We start from the raw sequence: 17,767 nt of genomic DNA, 5'->3' as shown, positions 1-17,767 counted from the left end.
GGGGTGAGATCATCAGGCTAGAAGCTTCGGGCTGACGTCACGGCCACACAGAAGCCTCAGCTCTCTGTAATTACAGCTGGGGCGGGGCTGCTGGGTTAGGAGCCAGCTTGAGGAGCATGAGGACTGCCTGACACAGAGGAGACAGCCGGCCCTGCCTGGGACCTGGGCTGGCGGGGTGAGGTTTCTGAGTGGGTGGGCTGGCGTGGCCGTGGCTTGGTCCCCAGTGAGCCTGTGTTTGGATTGGAGTGGTCGGAGCGGGCAGTGTGTGTTTATGTGGAGATGGGGCTGTTTACTGAGGGGCGTCTGCCGGGGTGTGTTCTGGAAGACCCTCCTGCTTCCTCTCCAGCCTCCCTTCCACACCCCACAGAGCCTGGGGAGGGAGTGGGGAACCCCATTTCCATGACCTCATCAGCTTCTCATTTCAAGATGCTTGCATTGAGGCCTGCGAGAGGAAAGCGGGGTATGCAGCTTGAAAACAAAAATAGCAATCATTAGCATTTATCTGGCACTTTCCATGTGCCAGGCTCTGTTCTAAGCACTTTAAATTTATGTATATTAAAGCATCTAATCGTCCCTACAACACTATGAGGACGAGGCTTTTATTATCCCCATTTTATAGATGAGGAAACCAAGGCACAGAGAGATTGCCCATGTCTACAGACCCAGTTAAGTGGCAGAGCTGCCAGACTCCTCTGCTGCACTGCCTTTTATAATCATAGTCACATTTATCAAGCACCGACTGTATACCAGGTCCTGTGCCCAGCACTTTTATTCATGACCCTAGTGAATCCTCATGGTTCAGAGAGGTGAAGTCACCTGCCTCGGGCCACACAGCTGGCTGAGGATTCAAACCCAAGCCAGTAGGACTTGGGAGCCCAGGGTTATGGGACTATATTGTCCAGGGCTTGTCCAGTGATCCTCCCACACGCCTGCTGTCCCACTGTTTCTGGGTCAGGCCGGCCTTCCGTTTTGGGGAGGTGAGGAGAGAGGCAGCTGCTCGTCCTGCTGACCCAGCCATCTGGAGAGGAGACAGCTAAGACACATGTGGAAAGTGGTCAATAACCCCCACTGCTGTCATCAGCAGGTGAAAATATGGGGCAGGCCTGGGAGATGCCAGAGAGGGGAGGGCCTCCTCCAGGCTGGCTCTCTCAGGGAAGGAAGGACCCTGGGTGTGTGTGTCGGGGGCGGGAGCAGGGGGAATGTTAGGTCCCAGGCCCCAGATCAAGGGTTCTCTCCGCTGATGTTCTCTTGGAGCTTTCACACGGGAAGTACACAATTAATTATTAATCCTCAAACCGACAGCCCAGAGGGAGGGTGACGTCACCCTGCATTCCGGAAACTGGGCCCGAGGGGGGAGGAGCAGCAGCCTAAAGGCACACAGGTAGTGCCAGGACAAAGACACGGGCTTGTCAGCTGCCCAACTCTGTGCTTTTTCTTTCCACCCTGTGAGACCCCCAGCTCCCTCCTCCCCAGCCTCATACCCCTTCCCCTGCAGGTCTTACCCTCCCTAACTCTGGGGGGGAAGGGTCTGCAGGGCTGCAGGGAGGGGCTCTGCGACTCCCTCGAAGGCACGGGCTCTCCGGATGCTATTTTTCCTGACGTTTTACCTATAGTTATAGGGGTTTGGAACTCTTGCTCTGCTCCTGGGGGCAGATCCCGGGGCCTCCCACAGTCACTCGGCCTTCTGCAGGCTCCAGGTCCAGGGAGCCCCATCTCAGAGTTCCCTCTCTCGTACACCCCAGAGCCCAGCGCATCCTCCAGCAAGCAGAAGGTGAGCATGCTCCTGTGTCTTTCCTTCTGCTTCTCAGACCCCCTATGGATGATGCTCATGGAATTCCAGCACACTCTCTTCATGAGGGCAGGAGCCCCGGGAGTTTTGTTCATAGTAGCAGCCCAGGTGCCTAGAAGGGTGCCTGGTGCGTTACAGGGGCTCAGCAGATGCTGACCGAGTAGACGACGTCGTGTTAGCAACCCTGTGTCTGAACTGCTTGCTCACATGCGACAGACTCCATGCACAGCAACAGCCTTAGAATATTCACTGAGATTTCCAGGGTACCTAGAATGTGCTGGACACCTAGCTAAATGCCTTCCAGACATGTTTATATTTAATCTTCACAACAGCCCCCCAAAGGTTCGGGCCATCACCATCCCCATTTTGCAGATGAGGAAACTGAGGCTCAGGCATGATGTGACTTGCCCCATCTGCATTCTGAACCCAGGTGTGTCTGAATGTCAGGCCCAGTGCTCTTTCCTCTGCCACACACCTGTACAAAAACAGATGATTAATAAATAAAATAAACAAGCCACAAGGTGCCACCCTAAACAGGTTAATTCCCTCATAATCTCACGCAGGTAATCTTATTTATTGAGCTCTAGCTTCCTCCTAGTATTGTCTCCAAAACTCTCTCCAGGGATTGTGTCCCCTCACTACCTCTATAAATCATTCTAATAATCATGATAACCATAAAAATAGCAAAGATTTCACATTTTGTACCAGTTATGTTTTGCAGGTATCAACTTATTTAATCGTCACCCAAATTGCTCTAAAACAGGTACTATTCTCTCCATTCACAGATGACGATATTGAGGCACAGAGAGGTTAAAGAACTTGCTTGAGGTCACACAGCTACTAAGTGGCAGAGCTGATATTCAAATCCAGCCATCTGCCTCCAGAGTCTGCATTCTTAACCGCTGTGTGATTCTGCAAATAACAACAACAGAAACAAACAAAACAGTCGTGATCCCCACCATTGTTTGAGACCTACTCTGTGCCAAGCTCCGCTAAGTGCCCTCTACGCCTTACGTCTTTTAATCCTGAGGACAACCGCATGAGGCAGTAGTGTATTGTTAGCACCATTTTATGTTGAAAAGTAAAGGCACAGCATCAGATCTGTGCTGCCCAGTGAGCTGTGCCGCCTGGCCCCACTGTATGCCTGATCCGAACCCAGGCCGACCCCAGAGACCACAGCTGACCACGGGGGGTTGCCAGCTACTGTGCCTCCACCTTCTCACTGGTCCTCCTTCTCTGGAACCTTCTTCCAGCCCTTCTGGACTTTTCCAGTTGAACAAATGACACCAGGAACACACTGACACTTGGGAGCCTGGAGGCTGCCTGGGACAAGCCATCACTGTGTCAGCCAGTGGGATCCTTACGTGTTTTAATATGGAAGCTGCTCAGGCCTGGGACGGGGGACAGAGGCTCAGTGGGCTCAGTGGGAGCTCCTCTTAGCTGCACGTTCCCCAGGAGAAGGGAGTCAGGAGTCAGCGGTGGGGCAGACAGTTTCGTCCCAGCTCTCTCCACCCACCTTCAAAGATGGATGCTCTCAGCCCAGGGCTCTCGGGGGCCCCCTGCTTATTCCTGAGCCTTTATCAGGGCTTCGGAGACCCCCTTTCATAGCTCAGAGTTATTCTGCAGCCTGGGAACTCATATCTCAGCTAACCAGAGTTTGGAAGACGTGACAGTGCTGGCACTTAGTCCTTAAGAAAGACAGTCAAAACCGGTGGGTTTAAACAGACCCAGATTTGAATTCAGTCAGTTCTGCTGCTCTGGGCAAGTGGCCTAACCTCGCTGAACCTCTGTCCTGTCATCTGTGAAATAGGGATGATGATAGTACCCATCTCACAGGGCAATTGTCAGCATGGACTGCGAGGGGGAAGTGACTGGAGAGGTGGGTGCGGGCCAGATGACACAGGGCCTTGGAGACCCCACTAAGGAGCCAGACTCTGTCCCGAGCGCGCTGAAGACGCCTTGAACTGTTTGGAGGAGGGTGTGTGATGAGATCTGAGTTCCGGGAAAACCACCGGCTGCTTGTGGAGAGTGTATTCCGGGACAAAGCTCCAGGGATACCTGTGAACACGGCTCTCATAGGATCCAGGGAAGATGGCGGCCTGGGCTAGGTTGTGGGCCAAGGAGAAGAAAAGGGTGGACATGATCCTTGATGTATTAAAGAAGCAGAAGCATTTTGCCCATGCAATCAGATGGGAGGGAAGAGTGCGGTTGCATGAAATGCACCACCCGGTTTTCAGACGTGGGCAGCCCGGTGGGTGGGGCGCCACTCAGTGAACCCGTGAGGAGGAGCAGACGTGGGGGAGCGGGAGACGGCTCATTGATTGATTGATTGATTCATTCATTCATTACATATTTGTTAAGCTCTATGTACAAAGCACCAGCCTAGGGGCTGGAGGTAAAGCAGCGAAGGAGGCAACTTCTCTGCTCTCACGTCCATCTATAAACAAATAAAGTCAACAAGTAGAACAATTTTAGATCGTGAAGAGTTTTAAGAAAACAAAGTCTCCTGGCTCCCTCTCTGATCCGGTTCCCTGCTGCCATCCGCTCTTGCTCACTGTGTTTGAGTCCCGGAGGCCTCCTCTCCGTCCCTCAGACAGAGGAGCCACACGTGTGTCCTGAGTGAGGGCCTTCCCCCTGCTGTTCCCACCGCCGGTGACACTTCCCCACATCTCCTCACGGCTGGTCTCTCACTTCATTTGTGTCTCCACCTCAATGTCACCCACTCAGAGAAACCTTCTCTGACCCCTTGGTCTAAAAGCCACCCTCTCTCACTTCAGCTGGTTTCTTTTTCTTCACAGCACTTGCCCCTGCCTGATAATTATACTTCACACCTCTATTATTTGTTTTTTATCTGCTTCTTCCATTAGAACGTAATCTCCACGAGGGCTGAGGGTAAGGACTTTTGTCTGATTGGTTAGGTCTGAGTCGTTGACGCCTGGACCCGTACCTGGCACACAGTTGGGATTCAGTAGAATTCTGGGCACATGGTAGGTAACCACGCACTTCCTGATGCCACCGTGGTTGGGAAGAGCCATGTACCTGGTTGTGGCCAATGAGTTGTGAGCAGAAGTGATGTCTGTCAGTTCCAGCTCAAAGCATTTAATATCATAGACCATGGGAGACGCCGGCTCCGTGAGCGCAGGACCCTCCGGCGACTTCTATTTCTTTCTGCAGGCTAGCCACCAGCATCGCTAAGGAGCAGGGTACCCTTGCCGGCCCACAATGAATACGGAGGAGAAATAAACCTTTGTTCTTTGAAGGCTCTGACATTTTGGATTTATTTGTCACCAAAGCACAACCTAGATTATTCAGATGGAGTCTTCCTAATTCTTTCCTTTTGTGGTTGTCAGTATGGCTTCAAATGAACTTTCTCAGTGCTAATATCATTCTGAGGGGTAAACTATCGCCTTCTCTGCCAAGAGAACCGGCTGGGAACGTGGTACCTAGTCCTCTCAGTTTGGGACATCTATTAGAGTGCCCTTCTGAGGCACTTATGCAGAGGGTGGCTCTGAGATCCTTAGGGGAGGGAGCGCTGGAAAGTGTGTGACATTGAGGGCCCCTTTCTCAGAGATCTCTGAGGTCAGAGCGGGAGCTGGTTTGACCAGTTGGTGACCATGACACCAGGCAACTGCTTTGGAAACAGGTTTTTTTTAGGTCTGGGAATGACAGCTCTTAGGAGGGTTCGGCTGGGAGGGTTCCCACGGTTTGTGCTGGGAGGGGGAGGGTGTCGGAGGAGCTGGGGAGGATGAGTAGAGAGGGACAAGGAGGGATATGTCCATCTGGGGACAGTCTTAGTTTCACCCTGAATGTGAGTTCAGATTCACTTTAGCTGTGAACAACAGAGAGTCAAAATAACTGGCTGAAAGAAGAGAGAAGTTTATTTCCTCCTCATATTAACGTCCAGAGACACTCTGTCCATTGGTGGCATGGCGCCCCTGCTCCAAGTCCTCACAGACTGGGACCCTTCCATCTCATTGCTCCATCTGCATGGGCTCCATTTCCAAAGCCACGTCAAGGGAGCCATTTGAGTTCCAGCCTTCATGTCTACATTCCAGCCAGCAAGAAGGAGAAAGAGATGAAGAAGAAGGAAAAGCTCATGACAAATCTCTTTCATAGAAATTTCTGGAAGCTGTCATGCAAAAATCCTGCCTATATCTCATTGGCTAAAATTAGTCACATGGCCACACCCAGCTGCAGGGCAGGCTGTGAAATGCAGTCTTTATTCTGAGTGGCTCTGAACCCAGTTAAAATTGGGGAGTTTTATTATTATGGATGAAAGGGCAAGTGGCTTATGGGGAGGCGGTTACAGACTCCGCCATCTCCTGACAGAGTAAAGACGGAGTCTGCTGAAGATTCCTAAAGCTTTCCAGTGGATTCCTTTGGAAAACTGGTGGGAAATATATAATTCTCTGCACCAAAATCCTGATATTTTCAGACAAAAAAACTGCGTGGGATTTCAGATGATTCACAGACCCTATGACGCCCACGCACGGGAGGTCACGGATTCCCTTAAGATTAATTAATCTAGAAATAGTGCTTGGGGAAAAAACAATCTCTGCGTATGTGTGTGTACCTAACACAGCCCTCTCCCCTTTGGCAATATGAGTATATTTGATGTGGTTGGTAGTGTTGATTTTGGTTTTGGATGCAAGAGTTGGATCGTCAAAGGGATCCAGTGTTCCACCTGGAGAAAGCATCTGACGAGTTTCATTGGCAAAGGGAAAAAAATGACAAAAACGAAAACCTGCCGTGAGTCACCTGGCCACGGGTTGGCCACAGCCCTAGGATGGCTTGGAGCCAGGATTCAGAGGGAGTGGACACGGCTGTTGCTCTGGGTGGAAACGCCTGCACGGCATCCCCTCTTTCCAAGAGTGAATTGATGTTAGAACTACTCGGTAGAAAGTGTCGATGAAATGTCGGGGTGGGGACATACGTGGGCAGAAGGCCCAGTTCTTCAGAGACTCTAGATTCTTCTGTGTGGAGGAGATACTCACGGAGGGTGGCCATGGGGAGTGCCTCTCTTGAGAATCTGGTGTTAGAGGTGATGAAAGGCCAGCAGAGAGGCTGCTTGACCTTCTGCCAAGGTGACCTGGAACCCTCCCAGAAACTTGTCATGAGCTTACCTAGACAACTGAGCCCACCCCCCAAGTTTTCAGTATCAGTAACGGTGATCCTAACTCAATCAGGCACTAGGCTAAGAGCTTTACACGCATCCCCTCTACTGACCTTCATGGCACCCTTATAGATTGACACTTTTATTATCGCCATTGGAAAGACGAGGAACCTGAGGCTCAGAGAGGTTGACGCCTTACACATAGACACACAGCTAGAGAGTAGTAGAGTCAAGCTTAAACTCAGGTCTTTCTGACTCCCAAGTCCCCACTGCCCTTAAAAGATCCTGCCATTGTCTAATCCCAGGGAATACGCCCCCGGAGCCTCGCATGGTGCTGGTGAAATGGTAGGTGCTCACGTCCACCTGCGTCACGCCCCGTGCTGTGTCTCTCACTCCCAGGGAGGGACACGGCCCCTAGTAGGCAGAGTGTGTGTGCATGAGAGATCCATAGAGTCCCTGTGCGGGACACGTCACTGCTTTGCCACCGTCCTCCTAGCCACACTCCCCACCCCACCACATAAAGTAAAACTTAACCAGCTCGAAAATGCATGGGAACTGGAAGGGAGCAGAGCTGGCAACTCCGGGCAGATTCAATCACTTGACAGCCGGCCAGGGCCAGGCGTGGCAGTCCCTGCTGGGCATTCGGGGATGGGGGATGAATGAGGCAGACGAGTCTGTCCTCTTGGAGATGGGCGATAAACAAGTCAACAGACTAATTACGGACAGTAATAAGCACCGTGGAAGGAACGCGCTGGCAGGCGGGACGGAGAGCCTCCTGCAGGCGGTGGAAGCCACTCCTCTGGTCCTGTACCCACACTGTCGCTCCTGCCGGGGATGCCCTCCCCTCCCTCCTCCTTCCTGAGCCCCCTTTCCCGCCCTCCCAACTCTACTCATTTCCCAGGCACCGGCCTAGACACCAGTTCTTCTGTGACGCCCTCCTTGAAACTCCAAGGCTGTTTTAGGTGACCCCTTGGACTCGTCCCCATCTAAGCATCCAGCTGTGCCACTAATGACCTGAGGCCACCTGTCTGCGCCTCCGTTTCTGCATCTGTAAAACAAGCATAAAAATAGTACCCGCCCGGACTGGCCCCATGGCCGAGTGGTTAAGTTCGCGCGCTCCGCTTTGGCGGCCCAGGGTTTCGCTGGTTCGGATCCTGGGCGCAGACATGGCACTGCTCATCAGGCTACGTTGAGGCGGCGTCCCACGTGCCACAACTAGAGGGACCCACAACTAAAATATACAACTATGAACTGGGGGGCTTTGGGGAGAAAAAGGAAACATAAAATCTTTAAAAAACAAAAAAAGTTAAAAAAAAAATAGTACCCACCTCATGATGTTGTGAGGCTGAAATAATGTATGTGATTTCTATTAATATACGTGAGGCTCTTGGAACCACACCCAGCACACAGTAGGCCCTATGCAAGTGCTGGTGTTGTTGCTGGTGTTACTATTACCATGGTGGCAGCTTGTGGCACACCATAGGATATCGGGCCTGGACAGCAGACGGCGTTTTAGGTGCCATCTAATTCAGTGGTTCTCAGTCCTGTTTTCATGTTGGTATGACCTAGGAAGTCTTTAAAAACACTGCTATCTGGCACCCACTCGCGGCAATTTTTGTATTTGGGGTGGGATGGGACTCGGGCTTGGTGGGTATGTAAAGTTCACAGGTGACTCTAATGTGTAGCCAGGATCGAGAACCACTGGGCTGAGCCAGCCTCTTTTAACAGGTGGAGGAACTGGAGCTCAGGGAGAGCTTGATTTGCTTAGGCCAGGGAGCAAGCTCAGGGCTGGGGTCTGGGCCGCCCGCCTCTGGGGAAGTTTTATTTTCCAATGTTCCCCCACTGCCTGCTTGGCTGATTCCCTTCACCCAGTGCAAGGGCTGTGTGTGTCCCTGAGGCTGCACGCTGCCTCCGCTCCATCCCTGGGCAGCTGCCAATCTGGCCTGAAAGAGAGACATCTCCGGAAGCAGGTCTCTTTCCGGAAGCCAGGACAGCAGAGGCTGGGAGCGGTGGGGCCCCTGTTCAGACCAATGGCCGGAAGAACAAACGATTCCTGTGACCGGGAGCCAGAGCAGGAGATAGAAGGGCGAAGCCCTCCTCTGTGAGTCACTGAGGGGTGGCTGGCGTCACAGGGACAACCTCCTGGCAGCCACGTTTTCCAGAAAAGGTCATCAGGGGCCCTTATGGAGGGCTAGCTCTGAGTTGATGGGGCTCACACCTTCAGAGGTAGAGAGGAGCAACAGAAACAGCCCCGGAGCCCACAGACCGAGGTTCAAATACCCACTAGCCATGTGGTCTTCTCTCTAGGAGCCTCAGTTTTCTCCTCTGTCTAATGGGGCTAAATGAGGTTGTTAACGACCATGGAATAAGTTAATGCATGCAAAGGGCTTGGCACGTGATAATTGATCCATAAAAGGCAATTATTATTACTATTATTTATTGATGAAGCCTCAGAAGAGGACACTGGTTGTTGCCTTACCCAAGGCTATTTGGGAAGAAAGAAATTGGGGTGTGTGTGTGTGGGTGGTGATGACCGAGAGCACTGGAGTCACCCCAGGGAGGGGAGCCCATCCAAATGATTCTCAAGGGAGATTCCAGGGGAGGTGTCCATGGTAACCTGTTTTGTGTTTGATCTTTCTCCCCTTGCTGATAGCAATCATGCTCACTAACGTTCATTGAGTGCTTTCCATGCATCAATTTTTTTTTTCGGTGAGGAGGATTGGCCTTCAGCTAACATCTGTTGCCAACTTTCTTCTTTTTGCTGAAGAGGATGAGCCCTGAGCTAACATCAGTGACCATCTTCCTCTATTTTGTATATGGGATGCCACCACAAGCATGGCTTGATTAGCAGTGGCTAGGTCCGTGCCTGGGATCAGAACCTCGAACCCCGGGCCGCCAAAGCAGAGCACACGAACTTAACCATCATGCCACCAGGCTGGCCCCACCAATTTTTTTTTAAAGCCACCATTCCATTTAGTTCCCACAGCAGCCCAGGGAGGTAGCTGTTGCTGTCCCCATTTTACAGGTGAGCAAACCAAGCCCCAACAGGGTGCCATCCTCGCTCCATGCCACACGGCTAACAATGGCAGGGTCTAGATTTGAATCCACATCTCTGAGCTCCCAAATCTCTGCTCTGCAGTGAACTTCCTCCTGGCTATCAAGGCCTCAGAGGAAAACAATGCCACCTAAAAAACTGGTTACTCATTGCATAAGCTGAGGTGCTGTGGAGCAGAGCAGTGAGCGGCCTGGGGTCTGGGGTCAGCCTGCCTGGCTCCTGTCATCCACTCCACGGCCTTGGGCAAGTGACTCTGTGCTTCTGGGCCTCAGTTGCCATCCTCAGAGGAAGGAGATCCTAAAACCTGCCTCACAGGGTTTGCAGTGAAGACAGAGTAAGAGAGCGCATGTAAAATGCTTAGGAAAGGGTTTCCTAAGGCACTCCATGGACGCTATTAATGTATATATGAAACCCATATACATACAGGTCTGTTCTGCAGATTAAAGAAATGAGATGAGCGCTGTGAAGATGTGTGGCATACACCAGGTGCTCCTTAGCCGCTCTGTCTCCCTCCCACCCAACGTAGACAGAGGACGCTGGGCCACGTACGAGAACACCATACCATGGGACCTTTTATTAGAACAGAGACATGTTTCGTACAGGCTGAAAAATTGGAAACCCCGGGAAGGTTATGCTTAGCTGTGGACACCAGATATCAAACAAGCCATGGCCACTGTGTCACTGGGCAGAGGACAAAGTCCTAGGACGCTGGAGGACACAGGCGCTCCTCCTCTCTGATGTGGGCGTTCCCAGCAGAGGCTGGCTACTCAGGCTGAGCTGGGCTGGTGGTGGGTCCCCTGGTTTGGGGCTTTCCAGATGGGAGTTGCAGCCCCCGACATGGAGAAATGACCTGGAGGTGCACCAAGACCCCTGGGCTGATGTGGTGGATTCTCCTAGGTCCTTGGCCAATGACTGCTTGAGGCAACAGCCGAGAATCGGGAGAGAAAAGATACAGCACAAAGAGAAGTCCTCACAGCATAGGCCCGGCAAGAAAGAGCTACCGAGAGAGCGTGGGGCCTGGAGTCAGGCAGATCTGACCTCAAGGGAGCTTGGGCACATCAGTTCCCCCTTCCTGGGGCCTCAGTATTCTCATCTGAAAAATGGCAGTATGACTATGTCACTGGCTTGTTTGGACAATTGCACAAAATAATGGCCTGACACAACAAACAGTGGTCAAATGCAGAGCATGACAAAGCCCTCCTGGGCTCTCCTTTGATGACCCTGGACGGCTGGGCTTAGTGAGAAGTTCAAGGTAAATATGGAGGGCTCTACCCAGGCCACGAGAATTAACTGGCGGCAGCACCTAGAGGTCTCCCATATCTGACTGCAGGACTCAGCTACTGCGACCTCACCCTGCAAATGGAACCCATGCCTTGTTCTCTATTTCCTTCCTTAGGAGATACCCTTCAACGTACAGGCAGCAGAAGACACACGGGGACCATACAGCTGACAGTGTGGAGCTCACAGCATCCGAGTCAGAACTCCCTCCCTCCCTCCTGCCAAGAACACTTAGGCCAAATCCCATTTTACAGATGATAAAACTGAGACCCACTCCATTTCTTCCAGACACACACACACACACAGAGGCAAGAGAACCATAAATGCATGCTGTTCCAGTCTCTTTGGCTCAGCTCATTAGAAGATGAGGCCCAGCTCTTCTTGGCCAGAGAAAAGGAATGACAATTTTCTTTCCTTCTCTCTCTCTCTCTTTTTTTTTTTTCCCAAGGAGTTGTGACTTTTTAATAGAAGTTGGTTCGTGCACAGGCATTTTATTCCTCAATTAATTTCCATCTAAATGAGCTTTTCCCGGAGATAACCAGTGTTTTAGTTCCATTTGAGCTTAATTTGTATGACTGAAGCCTCCGTTTCTGCCAATTCCAATTTGCTCGGTGATTCCAGCGCTCATTACCTGGGCGATAATGCCCCCGCTGCAGACAGCCGCACTCGAGCTGGGAGATGGAGCGATTTCCAACAGCAGTTCAGGGGAAGAGGTGGTCCCTCTCGTCTCCCAATACCACTTAATAAATAGGAAATAAATTATTAAATAAGTCATGTTCTGATGAGGGGCCCTCATCACAGTATTTACAATGCAAATCAACAACCACCAAAGAAATGAACAACAAAAAATCCTCTGAAAACAAAAAAAAACAAACAACGGCCACAGACAGAGGGGAGACAACTCTATCAGTGTCATTGGCTCATGGGTGCAAAAGCGAGAGGAAGAGGGTGCGAAGGAGCATTGCTCGATGACACCGTCTGTGGCATGAGTTCCGCAGCTGGACTTCACGGCCAGCGGAGGAGGGGACGTGTTTGGAGGAATCCTGGTTTTTGGCTTTTTTAAGTCAGACAAAATGTTCTATTCAGCTGGAGAGGAAAGGAAAGCAAGACACATGCACGTGAGACTACTTTGGATATTCGTGGAGAAGAATACAGCGCAAGGCGGAAGCGGGACTTGAGAACCAAAATGTACTTTCAAACCTTTGGGAGCACCCCGGATTTTGGCCTCTTTAAGCAAAGCCTTTTGGGAAAGAGGATGGGTCTGAGTAAATGAAGTGATGGCAGCTCTCTGAGACTGAGACCCTTGCGTCTTTCAAACATCTTCATTTTGTTTTGCTTCTGAAAGACTGCCTTTCCTTCAAAGAAGGGAAGAAATAGACATAGGGATGCAGTTACACCTGGATGACCTAGAATGTTCCTGGGTGAGGGCTTTGAATGAGCTTTGCTTAATTAACTGGAGGGAGTTCACATATTGCTCCTAAAAACCTTCGAGGATGTTTTCCTTTTTTCTCTACGTCTCGGTGAACTCAGTGTTTGAAGAATTGCCCAGGTCTCAAGTCAACATTTTGGATTGTGTCTCAAAAACGCCTCCACTTCTCAAAGGTGCAAACTTTGGCCCAGAGAAAGGGGGCAATTTGCGCAGGTTCACTCATCTGGTGAATATCCACAGCAGGAAAGTGGAAGGGCTTGTGCTGCTTATTGCTTGACGTCAAGCCATATCCTCCTCCCATTTTGGATGCTTGTTTTTAAGGTAAGTCCTCACCACGAGCAGGGTTCGGGTGATCTGCCTCATTCCCTGGAAGCAGAAGGTCATGAGGGTGAAGGAGGCAGAAAAACAGCCATGCCAGAGACTGCGAGGTTCTGGTTCGCAAGGTTACCAGTGCCCCAACGAGAGTTTTATTTTTGGACCGGAAAAAAAGGAAATTAAAGAAACACACCAAGTGAGAGGGGGAGACAGAGATTTCCCCCAAGGAAACAATTTAAGCAGCCTTCTTGCAAACTTTCCCCAGGCTAGGGGTACTCCCTTGCTTGGGTTGGGGCAAAGTCATATTGCCAGGGAAACAACCAGAAATGTTGCAAAAGTCGCACCAAACTCAAAGCTGGACCAGGCAAGCTGGCCATTTCAATAGCAACTTTAGAAAGGGTGGGAGGACTCTCTGGCCAGCAGCCAGAAGACACTGCTCATTGGTCAGAGAGCCAGATCCTGGTTCCCAAGATGGGCTCAGAAATGACCTTCCTGAGGGGACCTCTGGCTGCTCCTTTCATCTTGTTTCTTTTTTCCAATTTTAGAAATAGCTTTGTGCTCTCTCCTGATAGAACAGCAAGAGATCACAGAAAAAGGCTTTGCTTTGGGTTTGTGTGTTTCTCCCAGCATAGCTGATACTTCCTCACAAGGCAGTGTGTGCCCACTGCAGAAGGAAGAGAGCAGCCTGGAAACCTCAGGGGATGGGGAGAAATTAGCTACAGTGGAGTCAGAAGCATAGTAATTTACATGAAACCAACTCAGTATGCTCCATTAGCCCGTGAGTGACCCCAGACGCTAATCCATGCCCTGGAGCAAGGGTGAGATCAAGAGCTGCCTATTCTTGTCCCTCTGTCAGCTCCTCTCCTGCCTGACTCTCATGGTGTGAGCACCTCATCAGCTCCAAGTGCCATCCCAGTGTTAAGCCAGATGTTACTGTCAACCACCATGGCCTCCCAAACACAAGGCACCTACTTCGATAAGTACTAACAGAAGCCCCACGTCAGTTGGCCATGAGACAGCACATCGGTCTCCCATCAGGTGTCTCCCTAATGCCTTTTCATGGGCAATTTCAGCTTGTACAGGTTTTGTCTAACATGCCAACTTTAGGCTGCAACCCTACACAACCTGTGACTCTGAGAGTCAATTCAGCGCCTCAGCTCACAAGCTTCTTGGCTGTTTTCATCTTTCCGATACCTCAGTGAGGCAGCTGGTGGGCAGGGGGCTGGGGTGCAGGCCTGAACCTCACTGACGTCGGGGTGAACGTGCTCCCAGGCCAACTCCAGAATGTTCCAGACTTAGAGCTCTGTGAGTCTGACCTTCAGGGAAAGGCCAACATCCCTACCCACATCCGGGCCTCTCAAATCCCATCCATAGAGACATGACGACAAAAAAGAGAGATGCGCAGAAATAATTTAGAAGTCCCCCCATTTCCCATACGCACACACAAACACACACACAACCTCTCTATACAAATAAATAAATAGTTGAATACTGCTAATGGCAACCGCATGCGGTTGAGAGAGGTCATATAAATAAATAAATAAATGTAAATAAATAAAATAAATAAAAGGTTTGCTAGAAGCCCCAGGCAAAATGGTCCCCTAGCGTTGCTTGAAGGAAGGCAGTCCAAACGGAAGGCTCTTCGGCCTCCCACTGCTGTTCTGCTAAGGAGGTCCTGTGGCTCCGGGAGGCCTTGTCTCCACGAACGGAGACTGGAGTCCAGTCTGGGTTCCTGGGTGGGGAAGAGGGTTATTTACAGTTGCTGTACATGCCCCCCCAGGGCACCTGCCCCTGTCCCAGGCACCTGCCATCAGGCCTTCTGCGGTGACAGCGTTGGCATCCATCAGTCTTGGTGGGCGGGGCCTAGGCCTGAGCCAGAGGGCATCATGGGAAGGCCAGCTGCTCGACTGCTGCCTGGGGCCACCTCGCTCTGCTCTTCTGGTGGAAGAAGGACTTTCTGGGTGGGTGCAGGGCAGTTTCTGGCCCCAGGGGCGATGTAATGGGAAAGATTGCGGGGGGGGGGGGGTCACTAATTCCAAGAAAAAGGATGTTTTCCTTGGGGTGTGAGGGATAAAGAATGTTTGGTCCCTGCTTCCCCACAGCCCCAGTATCCAGAGCTGACAACTGCCCCCTCTGGCTTTCTCCTTCCATGCCCTGTCGTGCTGCTGTTGCCACCACAAACTTGAAACTCACCCACAAGGCTCCGGAAGGCCAGTCAGCTGGTGAGGGGGATGCCCAGGAGTTTATTTTAAGGATCTTCTCCCTAATGCCCCCTGTTCGCAGTGCCTTCTGTGGGTGAAGCAGCTGGTGGTATTTGTTTTGGAGATCAACTTACCCCGGTAGCCCAGCCCCGGGCAGGGGGAAGGTGGGGTGAGGGCAGAGATGAAGGCGGGGCTTTCCCAAGCTGACAAGAAACCAGTGGGAGCCCAAGCCATGGAGCATCCAAGTGCCTCTCCCCCGAGACTCTCTGGATTTGGGTCTTGCCCCCAAAACCTGAGCTGCTGTGCCCCATCCTGGCAAAATTCCTGAGAGGCAAAGGGGGTGGCTTAGGCTGAGGGTGGGTGGGTGGGGGCTCGGCTGCATTGGGTAGGATCCAGGGTGTGGCAGTCTGGGCAGTGGGGAGGGGGCAGGCAGGCGCCAACCGGAGGGGAAGGCCAGACTGGCTGGCGCTGGGGACTGGCAGCTGGCCATGGCACTGGGGAATGTTCAGCAGATGGTCCCGTGGAATTAAGTTGGTGCCAGCTAGTGGGGCTGAGGCAAATTTGGGAAGTGGGACTCTAGACCAAACTGTCCTAAGTGTCCACTGCGTCCTTTCTCAGTGAGGTTGCAGGGTCCCCGTGAACAGCTAAGGGGCATTTTGTGTAAAGCACGTAGTGGCCCCTCCATGGCTAGGACCTACTGGCTCCTTTTCCTGACCACGCTGAGATACTGGGAGCAGCGGACCGACCCTGTCCTTTTTGCTTCTATCTCATGACCACAGAGTCTATCTCCTACCTCCCGACACCTACTACCGACTGAAATGTCCCCATCCCCTGCTCATGTATGTCCCTTTTCTAGGACCCAATAGCCGTCGAGCCTTTGCTTTGGCCTGTCAGGGGAGGGGAGAGGCTGACCCCTCTCCTGGGCCTGAACTGCCCAGTCTCCTCTCATCTCCCCCGACCCCTGTGGGGCTCCACACACGTGCAGCCATGAGATTGAATGAGGGGAGAAGGCGGGCAGGAGGGCAGGTGGGATGAATTACCACTGGCCTTCCGTATGCGTCCTTTAGGGAGCAGGGCGTTACCAGAACTCTCTCCACGTTTTCCTGGCCAGGCCCAAACTTTTGAGTCATGAACCCATTGCTTCCTACAAAACCTTGAGGCTTCTTGTGCCAACAGAGGGTGCTTCTCTCCATATGCCCAGGCCTGAATTGAGCCCCAGGGTGATGCTGGTGGAGGCTCCTGGCAGCTTGACCTAGAGGCTAAAGCCCCCGTACCCCCTTTTCCTCCTCCCCAGGAGAGCAGGAAGGACAGGTCCAGGAGCCCTCAATGTCTGTCACCAAGGAGAAGGCAGGGTGGGCATGGAGTGGGGGCGGCTGGCAGAGTGAAAGGGGCCCCCGCGGACAGCTGGCTCAGGGGAGGGCCCGTGCTCAGCGCCTCATGCTGGAATAGCTGTCTGCGGAGCTGTAACTCCGGCTGTGGCTGTGGCTCCTGCTCCGGGAACCCGGGCTGGGACTGCGGGAGCTGGAGCTGCTGCTCAGGCGGGTCCTGCTCCGGCTGCGGCTGCGGCCGTGGCTCCGGCTCCGGGAGTAGCTGTGGCTGCCCGAGCGGCTGCTGCTGCTGCTGTACCAGGAGGACGTGCTGCTGAGGCTGCTGGACGAGGAGGGGCTGGGCCGGTAGTAGGGGATGGGGCGTTTCCGGGCACTGCAGGGACCAGAGGGAGCTTGCGTGAGGGTCAGACTCCTCCCAGCCTCAACCCAGGGAGCACCGGGCCTGGTCCCAAGGGAAAGCCGTATCCTTCCATTCCCCAGCCCCTTAGGAAAAAACCCTCCCTTTACACTTCTCTCGAAGCTCTGAGAACATCAGGGAGGTCGAGGCCTCGTGCTGATACGTCTTGAAAGTGATAATCTCACTTTTTAACACAGCAAGCCCGGGGCTCAGAGCCTCCAGCTGACAACAGAATCTACATCTAAACTTTAATCGTAGATTGCTATTTTTACTTTTACTAGAACCTTCTATTTGTGGCGAGAGGCTGATTTTCCATTTACTGTAGTGTGTCAAGTTTCCTTTTGAAATAAATGTATGGTCCTCTAAAAAAGGGCATATCTATTTAAAGAAAATTAAATAAATAATAGTACACTTAGTAAGGAGACAAGGCAAAAGCGCGGGTGACTGAAGTCTGGGAAACACTGAATGGGTTCATCATGATGGACTGTTTGGGATTGACTAAGGAAGCCAGAGAGTCTTCTGAAAATGCCACTCTACCTCAGCCTTCCTCCAAGTCCACCCCAAGGACACCTTTGGTCCAGGCAGTGGGTGTAGGACTCCCTTCCTCTGTGCCAGCCTGGGGCAGGGTGTTCTGTGGCACATTTGAGAAGATGCCATCACTCTGTCTTACTGTCTGGGGCACAAGTTCTTTTTCCTCCTCCAGGTCATCTCCAGGGAGGAGGTACTGGGCAGCCAGGATTCTCCCTCCCCTGTGGGTCTCTGGACTGAGTGGCTGGCCCTCAAAGGGACAGGAGGAAGAGCCCAACCTATTGTCAAGAGCCAATTTTAGGCCAGCACTCAACCATTCTCGCAGCTTTCAAGG

General features: G+C 52.1%; 1 protein-coding gene across 1 annotated transcript in view; it reads right to left on the bottom strand.

Moving 5' to 3' along the window:
• Positions 1–14,369: 14,369 nt before the first annotated feature.
• SRRM4 (serine/arginine repetitive matrix 4) overlaps positions 14,370–17,767 on the bottom strand; it is a 147,677-nt gene continuing 144,279 nt past the window's right edge. Inside the window, exon 13 of the mRNA XM_014854568.3 lies at positions 14,370–16,881. Within this exon, the coding sequence (XP_014710054.3) occupies positions 16,608–16,881 (274 nt within the window). The 3' untranslated portion in view covers positions 14,370–16,607. The remainder of the gene's footprint in view (positions 16,882–17,767) is intronic.

The sequence above is a fragment of the Equus asinus genome, chromosome 8 (assembly GCF_041296235.1).
Source record: "Equus asinus isolate D_3611 breed Donkey chromosome 8, EquAss-T2T_v2, whole genome shotgun sequence".
In the NCBI taxonomy this organism is placed as follows: Eukaryota; Metazoa; Chordata; class Mammalia; order Perissodactyla; family Equidae; genus Equus; species Equus asinus.
Note: the sequence above shows the minus strand (reverse complement) of the source record. Positions and strands in the feature narration are given on the sequence as shown.